General features: G+C 49.4%; 1 protein-coding gene across 2 annotated transcripts in view; it reads left to right on the top strand.

The window, feature by feature from the left end:
- Positions 1-16072, top strand: part of LOC122928918 (carcinoembryonic antigen-related cell adhesion molecule 2-like) — a 109027-nt gene that overhangs the window by 58380 nt on the left and 34575 nt on the right. For both annotated transcript variants that reach the window (XM_044282235.1, XM_044282237.1), the window contains 2 exons: positions 2711-2831; positions 3512-3555. In XM_044282235.1, the coding sequence (XP_044138170.1) occupies positions 2711-2831; positions 3512-3555 (165 nt within the window). The remainder of the gene's footprint in view (positions 1-2710; positions 2832-3511; positions 3556-16072) is intronic.

Below are 16072 nucleotides of genomic sequence, written 5' to 3'. Positions count from 1 at the left end.
TTTACATGACCGGATCATAGTGTCTGTGACCGCATGGATCTTTACATGACCGGATCATAGTGTCTGTGACCGGATGCATCTTTACATGACCGGATCATAGTGTCCGTGACCGGTTGCATCTTTCATTACTGGATCACAGTGTCCGTGACCGGATGCATCTTTCATGATCGGATCATAGTGTCCGTGACCGGATGCATCTTTACATGATCGGATCATAGTGTCCGTGACCGGATGCATCTTTACATGACTGGATCATAGTGTCTGTGACCGGATGCATCTTTCATGACCGGATCATAGTGTCCGTGAGCGCATGGATGTTTACATGACCGGATCATAGTGTCCGTGACCGGATGCATCTTTACATGACTGGATCATAGTGTCTGTGACCGGATGCATCTTTCATGACCGGATCATAGTGTCCGTGACCGGATGCATCTTTACATGATCGGATCATAGTGTCCGTGACCGGATGCATCTTCACATGACCGGATCATAGTGTCCGTGACCGGATGCATCTTTACATGATCGGATCATAGTGTCCGTGACCGGATGCATCTTTCATGACCGGATCATAGTGTCCGTGACCGGATGCATCTTTACATGATCGGATCATAGTGTCCGTGACCGGATGCATCTTCACATGACCGGATCATAGTGTCCGTGACCGGATGCATCTTTACATGATCGGATCATAGTGTCCGTGACCGGATGCATCTTTACATGATCGGATCATAGTGTCCGTGACCGGATGCATCTTTACATGATCGGATCATAGTGTCCGTGACCGGATGCATCTTTACATGATCGGATCATAGTGTCCGTGACCGGATGCATCTTTACATGACCGGATCATAGTGTCCGTGACCGGATGCATCTTTCATGACCGGATCATAGTGTCCGTGACCGGATGCATCTTTACATGATCGGATCATAGTGTCCGTGACCGGATGCATCTTTACATGATCGCATCATAGTGTCCGTGACCGGACGCATCTTTACATGACCGGATCATAGTGTCCGTGACCGGATGCATCTTTACATGATCGGATCATAGTGTCGGTGACCGGATGCATCTTTCATGACCGGATCATAGTGTCCGTGACCGGTTGCATCTTTCATGATCGGATCATAGTGTCCGTGAGCGCATGGATGTTTACATGACCGGATCATAGTGTCCGTGACCGGATGCATCTTTACATGACTGGATCATAGTGTCTGTGACCGGATGCATCTTTACATGACTGGATCATAGTGTCCGTGACCGGTTGCATCTTTCATTACTGGATCACAGTGTCCGTGACCGGATGCATCTTTCATGATCGGATCATAGTGTCCGTGAGCGCATGGATGTTTACATGACCGGATCATAGTGTCCGTGACCGGATGCATCTTTACATGACTGGATTATAGTGTCCGTGACCGGATGCATCTTTACATGATCGGATCATAGTGTCCGTGACCGGATGCATCTTTCATGACCGGATCATAGTGTCCGTGACCGGTTGCATCTTTCATTACTGGATCACAGTGTCCGTGACCGGATGCATCTTTCATGATCGGATCATAGTGTCCGTGAGCGCATGGATGTTTACATGACCGGATCATAGTGTCCGTGACCGGATGCATCTTTACATGACTGGATCATAGTGTCTGTGACCGGATGCATCTTTCATGACCGGATCATAGTGTCCGTGACCGGATGCATCTTTACATGATCGGATCATAGTGTCCGTGACCGGATGCATCTTTACATGATCGGATCATAGTGTCCGTGACCGGATGCATCTTCACATGACCGGATCATAGTGTCCGTGACCGGATGCATCTTTACATGATCGGATCATAGTGTCCGTGACCGGATGCATCTTTACATGATCGGATCATAGTGTCCGTGACCGCATGGATCTTTACATAATCGGATCATAGTGTCCGTGACCGGATGCATCTTTACATGATCGGATCATAGTGTCCGTGACCGCATGGATCTTTACATGATCGGATCATAGTGTCCGTGACCGGATGCATCTTTACATGATCGGATCATAGTGTCCGTGACCGGATGCATCTTTACATGATCGCATCATAGTGTCCGTGACCGGACGCATCTTTACATGATCGGATCATAGTGTCCGTGACCGGATGCATCTTTACATGATCGGATCATAGTGTCCGTGACCGCATGGATCTTTACATAATCGGATCATAGTGTCCGTGACCGGATGCATCTTTACATGATCGGATCATAGTGTCTATGAGCGCATGGATCTTTACATGATCGGATCATAGTGTCTGTGACCGGATGCATATTTCATGATCGGATCATAGTGTCCGTGGTCGCATGGATCTTTACATGATCGGATCTTAGTGTCCGTGACCGGACGCATCTTTCATGATCGGATCATAGTGTCCGTGAGCGCATGGATGTTTACATGATCGGATCTTAGTGTCCGAAAGCGCATGCATCTTTACATGATCGGATCATAGTGTCTGTGACCGGATGGATCTTTACATGACCGGATCATAGTGTCCGTGAGCGCATGGATCTTTACATGATCGGATCATAGTGTCCGTGAGCGCATGGATCTTTACATGATCGGATCATAGTGTCCGTGAGCGCATGGATGTTTACATGACCGGATCATAGTGTCCGTGACCGGATGCATCTTTACAGCTCACTATCTTATAGTAACATCCTCTAATTCTTTTGCAGAGTTTGTACCACCTGGTGCGGATTTACCGATGATCATCGGCGTTACAGTGGCCACCGTGCTACTTCTGATTCTTATTGCAGCGGTGACTTATCTCTTCATCATACACAAACGGCGCAAAAGGTAAGTAGAGAGCACGTGGTACGATACATAACAGGTGGTAGAAATGCTACATTAAAGTTAACTACTTCACTGCAGTGCCAGTGCAATCAGTGGCAATGCTCAGCCAGTCTGCGCATGCGCAGTGCGCACTAGTGCAGCAGCTCAGCACCCCCCTCACTAGCTGATAGCCCTGACACCCGGGGCGGACCGCCCCGCCCCCCCCAGGCACACCACTGCATTGAAGACCCTCTAAAGCAGGATCAGGTCCAGCGCCTCCGTGTGCACCCCAATCCTACAGACAACGAGCCACCATCCACATCCGTGTCTAAATGGACATTAATGGGGCTGATGCTCTGGATCCTCCTTACATACCACCAAGGAGCAGCCGATGCAGGAAGTGTTGTCATGGGGCACAGGAGTAAAGGAGCTGCAGGTACTGGGCCTGTAACGTTCCAATCTGCTTAAAGATAACTATGGCACTGCCAGGAAGAGCTGTCAGAGGGTACAAGGTCCTGTAGATTAGCTCCATGAGCTACCTACTGCCTCTGACCTGAATGATGATGATGATGAATGCTGGAGGATTCTTCTATTCTGGAATTGCTATTTATGCAGCGTCCTCCACCATACCTCCATAGCTGTTCTTGACATTGTCGATCATTGGATCCTTATCTTATTCTTCTCCTTCTCTTTTCCATTTTCAGCTCAAGTGACACGAGTTCAATGATGAAAGGCTCCTCCCGGAACGGTGAGTTCTGCACAACGTATGGCTGACGTCAGGGGTGGACACAGACAAGGGTGGGCCTACGTGGGGGCCTAGCTCTGCACCAGACCATCAGTGGTCCAGCTGTGAAGTTCATCAGCTCAGGATACTATTTACATTCTAATAAATGATAGGAAGCTGCAACCGCTGAGATGGCAGTGGCCCCTTTACCTGTTGGGCCCCTGTGCAGATTACACCAGTGGAACAGTATGCCCGCCCCTGCCTGAAGTATCTGATCGGAGACCCACTTACCTGAATACCTGCTGGTTGTAGACAGGTAGAACCGCCATCCACATCATTGCTCACATGGTGCAGCATATCCCTCCGCGCTGTACAGAGGTCGCCCTCACACGGCCACATATCATGTTCTGTATGACAACAGACTACTCTCAAAAGTAACCGCCCATACCAGTGACTACATTAATCCGGATAATATAGATAAATTAGAGATTGAAATAAAGCACAATAAATACTAAATAACAGTAACTCTGCACAGGAAGGTTCACCATGGCATCAGGGTGCAGGGTGCACCTCTAAACACTGTGCTACATACAGGCCGCAAAAAAAACAACAAAAAAACGGATGCGGGAACAAAATAGGTTTGTGTGCATGAGCCCTAAGAAGGGGTCAGAGGTCCTCTGGGTAAATAGCTTTAATCACTCAGTAACTTTTCACACAACTTTACATAAGTTAATACAGTACAAGAAACCACAGGAAACTTGATAACATATCCGTGAAAAATGGCTACTTCTCCATCCTTCCCCAATCTAATTGACTTTCTCTTTGAAATATGGTGTGAATCCGTCAGGGATGGGAGCAGCTCCCAGAAGGATCGTATTACACATGTCGATCCAAGTCTATGTGGAGGGGATGGGGAAGAGTGAGCAGGAGCAGAGTGAGACAGGACGACAGGACAGGTCTGGACCAGGATAATCAGCCAACATACCAGTCTATGCTCCCACTATGCCATGTCTCCCAACCGTCCCGGATCCAGTGGGGCAGTCCTGGATTTCAGTGGCTGTCCCGTGGTCCCGGAGTGGCCGAGGTATGTCCCATTCCCAGCTGATTGTATGGTGGTGCAGCAGAGAGCCGTCCACTCCCCACGTCACCATTCCTCTCAGCTGTCGTGGTCCCCAGCAGCACCATGCCCTCACACATTGCGCTGATGGCTGTGTAGGAGGAACAGATGTTTTCTTACTTCCTGTGAAGGGGGCACATGTGGGCATAACAACTCTGAAGGGGACACATCTAGACATAACTATTGTGGGGGCATATCTGGATTTAACTACTATGAAGGGGGCACATATGGGCATAACTATTGTGGGGGGGGGGCATATATGGGCATAACTATCTTGATATATCTTCTGTGGGGGCGGGGGGGGGGGGGTATCTTGGCATAACTACTCTGAGGGGACACATTTTGGCATATGTACTGTGAAGGGGGCTCATACCTTAGCATATCTACTCTGAGGGGGACACATGGGCATAACTACTGTAAAGGGGGCACAAAGGGGGAATAATTATGATCTAGGGGCATTAAGGGCACTGGCTGGGACTGGGTGTGTATATTTATGCTTTGGGCAGAGTTAGAGGCATAGACTAGTATAAATAAAGATTGTCACAACGCTCTATATGTGCCGCATACATTGTCCCGCCTTGCAATTTACTAAAGTTGGGAGCGATGCTATACCAGGACAAGTAATGCCAGTATACAATGACCATATGGTCCATACGGCCGCACTGCAGAGCATTACCGCAGATCATACAGGAGAGCACCGAGGAAATGCAGGCACATTCAGAACACGTGACAAGGACCTGCCCGCTCTCCTGGTGGAGAAATCCTAGAACATCTTTAGAACGTTATTCCTACTGAACATGTAGGAGAAAATGAACAGCTACAGTCCGCTAAACTGCACACTGCCATACGCTGTATCCGGATAGTAACAACTGGTTACATCACAACATTTCTCCATGTAGACCAGGCCTTATACACACATTTCAAGGTGGGATAACAGAGGAAGGTCACAGCACGGAGGTCTAATTGCTCCAGAATTGTCATTTCATGAGTGATATGAAGATTTCAAACATGTCAGTAGATGTGAGAGGTCCTCTATGAATCCAGTGACCCTGAGGTGACATCTTCTGTGAAGAGGATCTGAGCCTTAGAAATAAGATAGGGACCTTAGATTGTGAGCCCCATTGGGGGACAGTGTGATGCTAAAGTAGCGTTATATAAGTGCATAAAATAAATAAATAATCCCACAAATCCCCCGTAACCACCAGATGGGTCGCCTATTGTATGATTAGGCACTTGTTCAGATTGTCAGTTTGGGCAACAGCTAAATAGGAAGTTTATATCTCAGCACAAGTGCTTTATTCACAGCTATACAGGTCAGTACTTCTCCGTATTGTCCTCCATGATCCTGGGGCTGCTTCTCAGTGAGTAAGAGGAGGTTAGGAAGAAGATTCTCCTTTACTCGCAGACAGAGGAAAAAACGGCTAAAAATTCCAAGTACAAGTCTTGTAAATTGTCATGGAAATGGTGCTATTCCTCACACTGTAATACTGTTTAATCCAAAGTTTGTTGAAAGGTCAACATACCAGTGACCTGCACAATGTGCAGGTCACTGGTATGGTTGTACGTTGTGGTGGATCTAAGGATTGATCTGATTGCCAGCAGCAGCCGGGTCTGATTGCCAGAAACTGCAGGAAGGCGTTTCTTCTCTCTATGGTGTACTGCCACAGGACTACCCCCAAGCCAGCAGAGGGAGCTGTCCCAGATGCATGCAGCTGTATGGAGGAACCAGGACCCAGGGGAGAGAGGTAGACGTGTGCTGGGTGAGGCCATTGGGCTGTTTAAATGAGAAGGGGCTCTGGCTCTGCGCAGTGCAAACCTCAGGTCACAAGGGGATCCAGAGAGAACCATGTGAGGCCCATCAGCCATGGTGATATGGGCGTGCAGGCAACAGGCGGTGGGCGTACAGTCACAGTATACTGTAGTGCTCGGGTGTGTGAAAGAAACCAGGCATCATTCTGTCTCCTGTGTCAGTTATCAGATATCTCACAAGCAGCTCCTAATCCCCGAGTGTTATTTACAGGGATATTGTTCAGAGATAAACCCTGAGAGACGACGTGTGAGAGATAAAAGAGACTCCCCTCACTCAGGCCGGCGGGTGAAGACAGGATAGTCTCAGATTGTTGGAGACCCTGAGAGACGACGTGTGAGATAGAAGGAGACTCCCCTCACACAGGCCGGCGGGTGAAGACAGGATAGTCTCAGATTGTTGGAGACCCTGAGAGACGACGTGTGAGAGAGAAAGAGACTCCCCTCACACAGGCCGGCGGGTGAAGACAGGATAGTCTCAGATTGTTGGAGACCCTGAGAGACGACGTGTGAGAGAGAAAGAGACTCCCCTCACACAGGCCGGCGGGTGAAGACAGGATAGTCTCAGATTGTTGGAGACCCTGAGAGACGACGTGTGAGATAGAAGGAGACTCCTCTCACACAGGCCGGCGGGTGAAGACAGGATAGTCTCAGATTTTTGGAGACCCTCAGAGATTATTGTGAGAGGAGACTCCCCTCACACAGGCCGGCGGGTGAAGACAGGATAGTCTCAGATTGTTGGAGACCCTGAGAGACGACGTGTGAGAGAGAAAGAGACTCCCCTCACACAGGCCGGCGGGTGAAGACAGGATAGTCTCAGATTGTTGGAGACCCTGAGAGACGACGTGTGAGATAGAAGGAGACTCCCCTCACACAGGCCGGCGGGTGAAGACAGGATAGTCTCAGATTTTTGGATACCCTGGGAGATTGTGAGAGGAGACGCCCCTCACACAGGCCTGCGTCTGAAGAGAGGATAGTCTCAGATTGTTGGAGACCCTAGGAGATTATTGTGAGAGAGGAGACTCCCCTCACACAGGCCTGCGTCTGAAGAGAGGATAGTCTCAGATTGTTGGAGACCCTGGGAGATTATTATAAGAGGAGACGCCCCTCACACAGGCCTGCGTCTGAAGAGAGGATAGTCTCAGATTGTTGGATACCCTGGGAGATTATTATAAGCGGAGACGCCCCTCACACAGGCCTGCGTCTGAAGAGAGGATAGTCTCAGATTGTTGGATACCCTGGGAGATTATTGTGAGATAGATGGAGACTCCCCTCACACAGGCCAGCGGGTGAAGACAGGATCGTCTCAGATTGTTGGAGACCCTGAGAGACTATTGTGAGAGGAGACTCCCCTCACACAGGCCTGCGTCTGAAGACAGGATAGTCTCAGATTGTTGGAGACCCTGAGAGATTATTGTGAGATAGATGGAGACTCCCCTCACACAGGCCTGCCTCTGAAGACAGGATAGTCTCAGATTGTTGGAGAGACTGGGAGATTATTGTGAGAGGAGACTCCGCTCACACAGGCCAGCGGGTGAAGACAGGATAGTCTCAGATTGTTGGATACCCTGGGAGATAATTGTGAAATAGAGGGAGACGCCCCTCTCAAAGGCTGGCGGGTGAAGACAGGATAGTCTCAGATTGTTGGAGACCCCGAGAGATTATTGTGAGAGAGGAGACTCCCCTCACACAGGCCTGCGTCTGAAGACAGGATAGTCCCAGATTGTTGGATACCCTCAGAGATTATTTTGAGAGGAGACTCCGCTCACAAAGGCCGGCGGGTGAAGACAGGATAGTCTCAGATTGTTGGAGACCCTGAGAGATTATAGTGAGAGAGGAGACTCCCCTCACACAGGCCTGCGGGTGAAGACAGGGTAATCTCAGATTGTTGGAGACCCTGAGAGATTATTGTGAGATAGAAGGAGACTCCCCTCACACAGGCCGGCGGGTGAAGACAGGATAGTCTCAGATTGTTGGATACCCTCAGAGATTATTGTGAGAGGAGACTCCCCTCACACAGGCCTGCGTCTGAAGACAGGATAGTCTCAGATTGTTGGATACCCTCAGAGATTATTGTAAGAGGAGACTCCCCTCACACAGGCCTGCGTCTGAAGACAGGATAGTCTCAGATTGTTGGATTCCCTCAGAGATCTTTGTGAGAGAGGAGACTGCCCTCACACAGGCCTCCGTCTGTAGACAGGATAGTCTCAGATTGTTGGAGAACCTGGAAGATTATTGTAAGAGGAGACGCCCCTCACACAGGCCTGTGTCTGAAGACAGGATAGTCTCAGATTGTTGGAGACCCTGAGAGATTATTGTGAGATAGATGGAGACTCCCCTCACACAGGCCTGCCTCTGAAGACAGGATAGTCTCAGATTGTTGGAGAGACTGGGAGATTATTGTGAGAGGAGACTCCGCTCACACAGGCCAGCGGGTGAAGACAAGTTAGTCTCAGATTGTTGGATACCCTGGGAGATAATTGTGAAATAGAGGGAGACACCCCTCTCAAAGGCTGGTGGGTGAAGACAGGATAGTCTCAGATTGTTGGAGACCACGAGAGATTATTGTGAGAGAGGAGACTCCCCTCACACAGGCCTGCGTCTGAAGACAGGATAGTCTCAGATTGTTGGATACCCTCAGAGATTATTGTGAGAGGAGACTCCGCTCACAAAGGCTGGCAGGTGAAGACAGGATAGTCTCAGATTGTTGGAGACCCTGAGAGATTATGTTGAGAGAGGAGACTCCCCTCACACAGGCCTGCGTCTGAAGACAGGATAGTCTCAGATTGTTGGAGACCCTGGGAGATTATAGTGAGAGAGGAGACTCCCCTCACACAGGCCTGCGGGTGAAGACAGGGTAATCTCAGATTGTTGGAGACCCTGAGAGATTATTGTGAGATAGAAGGAGACTCCCCTCACACAGGCCTGCGTCTGAAGACAGGATAGTCTCAGATTGTTGGATACCCTCAGAGATTATTGTAAGAGGAGACTCCCCTCACACAGGCCTGCGTCTGAAGACAGGATAGTCTCAGATTGTTGGATTCCCTCAGAGATCTTTGTGAGAGAGGAGACTGCCCTCACACAGGCCTCCGTCTGTAGACAGGATAGTCTCAGATTGTTGGATACCCTGGGAGATTATTGTGAGAGGAGACTCCCCTCACACGGGCCTGCATCTGAAGATGGCGTAATCTCATTGTAACGGACCGTTTCAGCAGACAAGGGGTTAAAATCCGTTTAGGCGATATGCCCCTTTCTGAGAGACAGGCACAGCTACTGCAGAACACCAAACTCCCGAACTGGATACAAAATAGCACTCCAAACTGGAACCTCGCGAATAGCTGCTAGCAGACGAACAGGAAAAGCATACAATCAGCTTACACTCCTGGCAAACAGTCTCTAACAGCATACAGGGAATCCCCCCAATAACGAGACAAGGCTCCGTGTTGAGGGTCAAGCAGTGGTCTGACGTGCTGGCACACCCAGCCTGGTTTTTATTACAGTTGTTGCAAATACAGAACAGATACAACACATCCCCACAATGCATCATGGTTTCCTCCTCTCTGTCCTGGAGACAACTGAGAAGTAATCCAATTATCTCTCAGGACAAAGGGAAATCGCCAATACACATGTGGAGACAACAGAACACACATCACCATTTAAACACACAATGGGACAATGGCACAATGGGACAATGGAACACACCCAGCATTTTCCTCCCCTCTGTCTATCCACCCAATTGTCTTCCAAGCTGACAAGTTACACAAACATATATACGCTTGGTACTTTAAAGTGGTATACCCATATGCCCTAACATCATACGTACAGGAATTACCGTATATAGTGGCTGGGTTTACCACAGGGCCATAATCCCGAGGCAAGAGGCTTTTAAACAGGCCTCCCCAAAACCCAGTGGCGAGGTTGGTTTCGCCACACATCTCCCCCTCCCAGGGAAGACTAACCAGATACCTGACCTCACGGTCAGTACCTGAGTTAGTCTGGCAGTCCAACCACAACCCAATACTGGACCTGTTGAATCTTGGGGCCTGGCTCTGTTCTGTATGTCCCCAGCTGTTGAGTGTGCATCTGCTACTCCTTGCTTTGTGGTTCTCCAGCTTGGAGCTGTAGGTACTTGGTGGGCAGAGGCCAACTGCACTCTGCCCAGATGCAGCTCTTCCGCTGGGGATGCCTGTGGGAAGTCAGTGTCTGGACAAGAGGATAGGGGAGGGCAGAGGCTGACTGTGCTCTGCCCTGATGCCAGCTCTTCTGCTGGGGTGATGGGGGTACAAGCCAGTCCTGTAACAAGGGGGTCTGTGGAGCAGAGGCTAGCGGCTCTCTGCCCTGATGCCAGCTCTTCCGCTGGGAAGGGATCAGTGGGTATTGCAGGCTCATCCCCTGCCCCCAGAACTCGGTTGGGAAGTAGCTGGGAAGGGGAGGGCTCGCTTACCTCCTCCTCCTGGTATCCCTGCGGAGATGGCTGGAGATCTGGTTGTTTGAGGGGGAGACCGACTGTCTCCTCTTTGGCTAAACAGCCCTGTTGCTGGGGGACAGGACCGACTGTCCTTACCTCCTGTGCTGTAAGTGCAGAGACCACGGTCCCATCTGCACAGTTGTGGGGCTTACTGTCTCCCCCTGGTAAGTTAAGCTTCCGCTGGGGAATGGAGACTAGGCTCCCAGTTCCCAACAAATCCTTCTGTTGCTGTGGGATGGAGACTGGGCTCCCAATTCCCAACAACTCAATCTGCTGCTGGGGGACAGGACCAACTGTCTCTTCCCCCTGTAACTCAGCCTGCCGCTGGGGAATGGAGACTGGGCTCCCAATTCCCAAAAAATCATGCTGTTGCTGGGGGGCAGGAACAACTACCTCTGTCCCCTGTAACTAAGTCTGCCGCTGGGGAGGGAGGACGCTGCTCTCCTCTCCCTGCATTTCACACTGCCGCTGGGGAATGGAGACTGGGCTCCCAATTCCCTGCAGGACCGGTGGAGAGACCTCGGTCCCATCTCTACCGGCCACCTGCGGTCCTTCCCAGTAACGCTCTACAATATCTGCCCAGCTGAATGGGTCTGGATCTGGGTCTGTCACCTTACTGTCCTGCTGAGCCTTCCCAATGGAGTGGAAGAGATCTCGGTAGTCCTGCTCCAGTTCCCACTCCAGGGTTGCTAGGTGAGACAGGTCTTGCTCTACCTCATGGGGGTCATCCCACTCATGCCTAGCCTCCTTCTCATAGAAAATGTCCTGAAGTCTGGACTGTGCAGGGCTCCCAAAGCCAGGCTCTGCAAAGGACTCCCATAACAAGCCAGGACCATCAAACTCCTCTCCCTCTGGCTTGTCATGCTCAGCTGTCCAGGGTATATATTGTGCCATATACCACCAGAGCGCCTGGTAGGCATCCTCCAGCCATAGCTCCTGCCATACCCGGTGCTCTAGTTCTTTCACCCATTCCTCCAGGGGCTGCTCTCCCAGGAAGGGCATCCGCAGGGCCACTTGCTTCTGCAATCACTGCTCTTCACTGGGGAGACTCTCACCCAGCTGGTATTGTACATTATCCAGGGCCTGGTACCAGATGCCTTTCCTTAATGCATCCCGGCCATCCAGGTCCTCCTCGTATAACACTGCTGGTTCCATCCTGCAGCTGTCTGGGTCGCTGTAGTGGGACATGCGTTGCCCTTAAATTGTAGAATCCACAGAAATTGTGTCTCCTGTAGCTGTCCTTCTGGCTGTAGGAATGATCCCGTCGCTTGCCACCAATTGTAACGGATCGTTTCAGCAGACAAGGGGTTAAAATCCGTTTAGGCGATATGCCCCTTTCTGAGAGACAGGCACATCTACTGCAGAACACCAAACTCCCGAACTGGATACAAAATAGCACTCCAAACTGGAACCTCGCGAATAGCTGCTAGCAGACGAACAGGAAAAGCATACAATCAGCTTACACTCCTGGCAATCAGTCTCTAACAGCATACAGGGAATCCCCCCAAGAACGAGACAAGGCTCCGTGTTGAGGGTCAAGCAGTGGTCTGATGTGCTGGCACACCCAGCCTAGTTTTTATTACAGTTGTTGCAAATACAGGACAGATACAACACATCCCCACAATGCATCATGGTTTCCTCCTCTCTGTCCTGGAGACAACCGAGAAGTAATCCAATTATCTCTCAGGACAAAGGGAAATCGCCAATACACATGTGGAGACAACAGCACAGACATCACCATTTAAACACACAATGGGACAATGGCACAATGGGATTATAGAAACACACCCAGCATTTTCCTCCCCTCTGTCTATCCACCCAACTGTCTCCCAAGCTGACAAGTTACACAAACATATATACGGTTGGTTCTTTAAAGTGGTATACCCATATGCCCTAACATCATACGTACAGGAATTACCGTATATAGTGGCTGGGTTTGCCACAGGGCCATAATCCAGAGGCAAGAGGCTTTTAAACAGGCCTCCCCAAAACCCAGTGGCGAGGTTGGTTTCGCCACACTCATATTGTTTGATATCCTGAGAGAATATTGTGAGATAGAGGGAGACTCCCCTCACACAGGCCGGCGAGTGAAGACGGGGTAATCTCAGAATCTTGGATACCCTAAGAGATTATGGTGAGAGAGGAGACACCCCTCACACGGGCCTGCATCTGAAGACAGCGTAATTTCATATTGTTTGATATCCTGAAAGAATATTGTGAGATAGAGGGAGGCTACCCTCACACAGGCCTGCGGGTGAAGACAGGCTAATCTCAGATTGTTGGAGACCCTGAGAGATTATTGTGAGAGAGGAGACTCCCCTCACACAGGCCTGCGGGTGAAGACGGGGTAATCTCAGATAGTTGGAGACCCGGAGAGATTATTGTGAGAGAGGAGACTACCCTCACACAGGCCCGCGGGTGAAGACGGGGTAATCTCAGATAGTTGGAAACTGTTGCTTTCTGCTGTTCTATGTGTTATTCAATGTTCACTTTCAGTTGCACGGTGACGTCTTCTCTTAAAGCCACCCGTATTCTTCTGCTTGTGGCACTTTACAATGGGAGATTTTCTTCTGGATCAACTGAGATTTGTAAACATAAAAAGGTTGAATTGATGTCGGTGACTACTGAACCCGTGACCCCTCAGGAGCTAACATGGTATACAGGGGGCGTCGTACATGGGGTAAATAAATGCCACATACACTTCCCCTTTAGCGGAGGCTCGTTGGCATTGTGTGAACGCTTTTTGCTTTTTCGGGATCATCACACCATGAAATAAAATTGGCGCTGGCGGCCCCTGGAGGTTTGATACCTGCAATTTATGCATCTATCATTTCCTTACTGGATGGTGAAGGGAGAAGTAGAGGACCCGAGGCTCACAACGCCAGGTTAGGAAAGATGAGAGCCTTTGCCTCCAGGGAGACAGGGTTTAATGACTTAACCAAGCAAAGGTTAAAGGTCGAGAATAGAACTAAGGCTACTTTCACACTTGCGGCAGAGTGATCCGGCAAGCAGTTCCATCACCTAAACTGCCTCCCGGATCCGGCGAAAAATATGCCAATTTATGGCATTATTTGTAAGACTGATCAGGATCCTGATCAGTCTGAAAAATGCCTGATCAGTCAGAAAAATGCATTGCAATACCGGATCCTTTTTCCGGTGTCATCCGGCAAAACGGATCCGGTATTTGTTTTTTTCCCCATATTTTTAAAGGTCTGAGCATGCGCAGACTGGAAGGACGGATCCGGCATTGCAGTATTTTGAATGCCGGATTCAACACTAATACATTCCTATGGAAAAAAATGCCGGATCCAGCATTCAGGCAAGTTCAGTTTTTTTGGCCGGAGATAAGACCGCAGCATGCTGCGAGATTATCTCCGCCCTGAAAAGTCAAAAAGACTGAACTATAGACATCTTGATGCATCCTGAACGGATCGCTTTCCATTCAGAATGCATGGGGATCAAACTGATCAGTTCTTTTCCGGTATTGAGCCCCTATGACGGAACTCAGTGCCGGAAAAGAAAAACGCTAGTGTGAAAGTAGCCTAAGGGCTGCTTCTACTCCAAGAACAGCACCTCTTTGGTCTATGGGCTGTGTCCGGTACTGCAGATGAGTTTGTAGACAGCGGTGGAGCCTTTTCTAACATCACTTCTCTGGTGTCTAGGCTGTGTCTGGTACTTCAGCTCAACCAGTGGACAGTGGTGGGGCCTTTTCAAAGGTGAACATTTCCTCTAATCTAATTCAAACTTTTTAATTTCTGAAATTTATGGTGGGAAAAAACAGCGTACCCGAGTCCATTAAACTGAGCTACAGGAACTGTTTGGTGTGAGCATCAAACTCTGGTCACCTGAGATTTACCCTATAAAATCTCGTGAACAGTCAGAAATATTTCTTTACCTCACTGGATGGTTCTTTCACCAGCTGCAGTATTTCCTCCTGTCCCAGATGGGAGCAACTCAAGCTGGAGACCACCATCACCTATAGCCCAGTTTACTGGACCTCTGTCAGAGCTTTCAAGACCACCATTACTCATATATAAGGTTACCGGACTCCTGTGAGAGCACTGGAGATTACAATTGCCTATATCTCAGGTTTCTGTAGCCGTTTAAGAGCACTGGAGACAACCATTGCCCATATGTTAGCTTCCTGAACCCCTGTGAGAGCCCTGAAGACCACCATCACCCATATCTTAGGTTCCTGGACTCCTGTGAGAACGGTGAAAACCACCATCGGCCATATCTCAGGTTCCTGGACCCTTTTCAGAGTGCTGCAGATCACTGTGGAGTGCTGTGAGATGCTTGGAGGAGTGTGTTGTGGGGTGCCCCAAGGAAAATACTGTGGGGTTGGGGGTTGGAAGTTTTTTCCACCCCTATCTACCAAGGAGTTGGGAGGAATGATGAGACTGTAAAGTGAAGAAGTTGGGGGTGGAAAATAAGTTGCTGTGTGTACTGGAAGGGTCAGGATCTCTGTTGAGACCAGATCCTTGGACCATGTGTGATAATCTACCAATCAGGGAGATGTAGTGAGGCCGTCCCCTGAGATATTCCTGTTATATTGGATTATAAAGAAGAGTTGAGCTCTACCTGAATCATCTGGCTAATGTATGAAGGAACGACAGTGATTCCCCGTGACATTGTAGAATACTATACTATATACTGTATTATGCAAATTACTATACTGTATATTGTACTATGCTATGTACTGTACTATGTATACTATGTGTCCTATATTATATACTATACAATATATACTATCCACTACATGATGTATACTATACAGTACAAAAAATACATTAGTCAAAAGGTGGATGCTTGGGAGAAGTTGCTCTAGGATGGTTGGGAGTAGTTGCTCCCGAATGGTAAGGAGAAGTTGCTTCCGGATGGTTGGGAGAAGTTGCTCCCGAGTGGTTGGGAGAAGTTGCTCCCGGATGGTTGGGAGAAGTTGCTCCCGGATGGTTGGGAGAAGTTGCTCCCGGATGGTTGGGAGAAGTTGCTCCCGGATGGTTGGGAGAAGTTGCTCCCGGATGGTTGGGAGAAGTTGCTCCCGGATGGTTGGGAGAAGTTGCTCCCGGATGGTTGGGAGAAGTTGCTCCCGGATGGTTGGGAGAAGTTGCTGCCGGATGGTTGGGAGAAGTTGCTCCCGGATGGTTGGG

Source organism: Bufo gargarizans, chromosome 2, assembly GCF_014858855.1.
Source record: "Bufo gargarizans isolate SCDJY-AF-19 chromosome 2, ASM1485885v1, whole genome shotgun sequence".
Taxonomy (NCBI): Eukaryota; Metazoa; Chordata; class Amphibia; order Anura; family Bufonidae; genus Bufo; species Bufo gargarizans.
The sequence above is the reverse complement of the archived record's forward strand: the minus strand, read 5'-3'. Positions and strand labels throughout refer to the sequence as shown.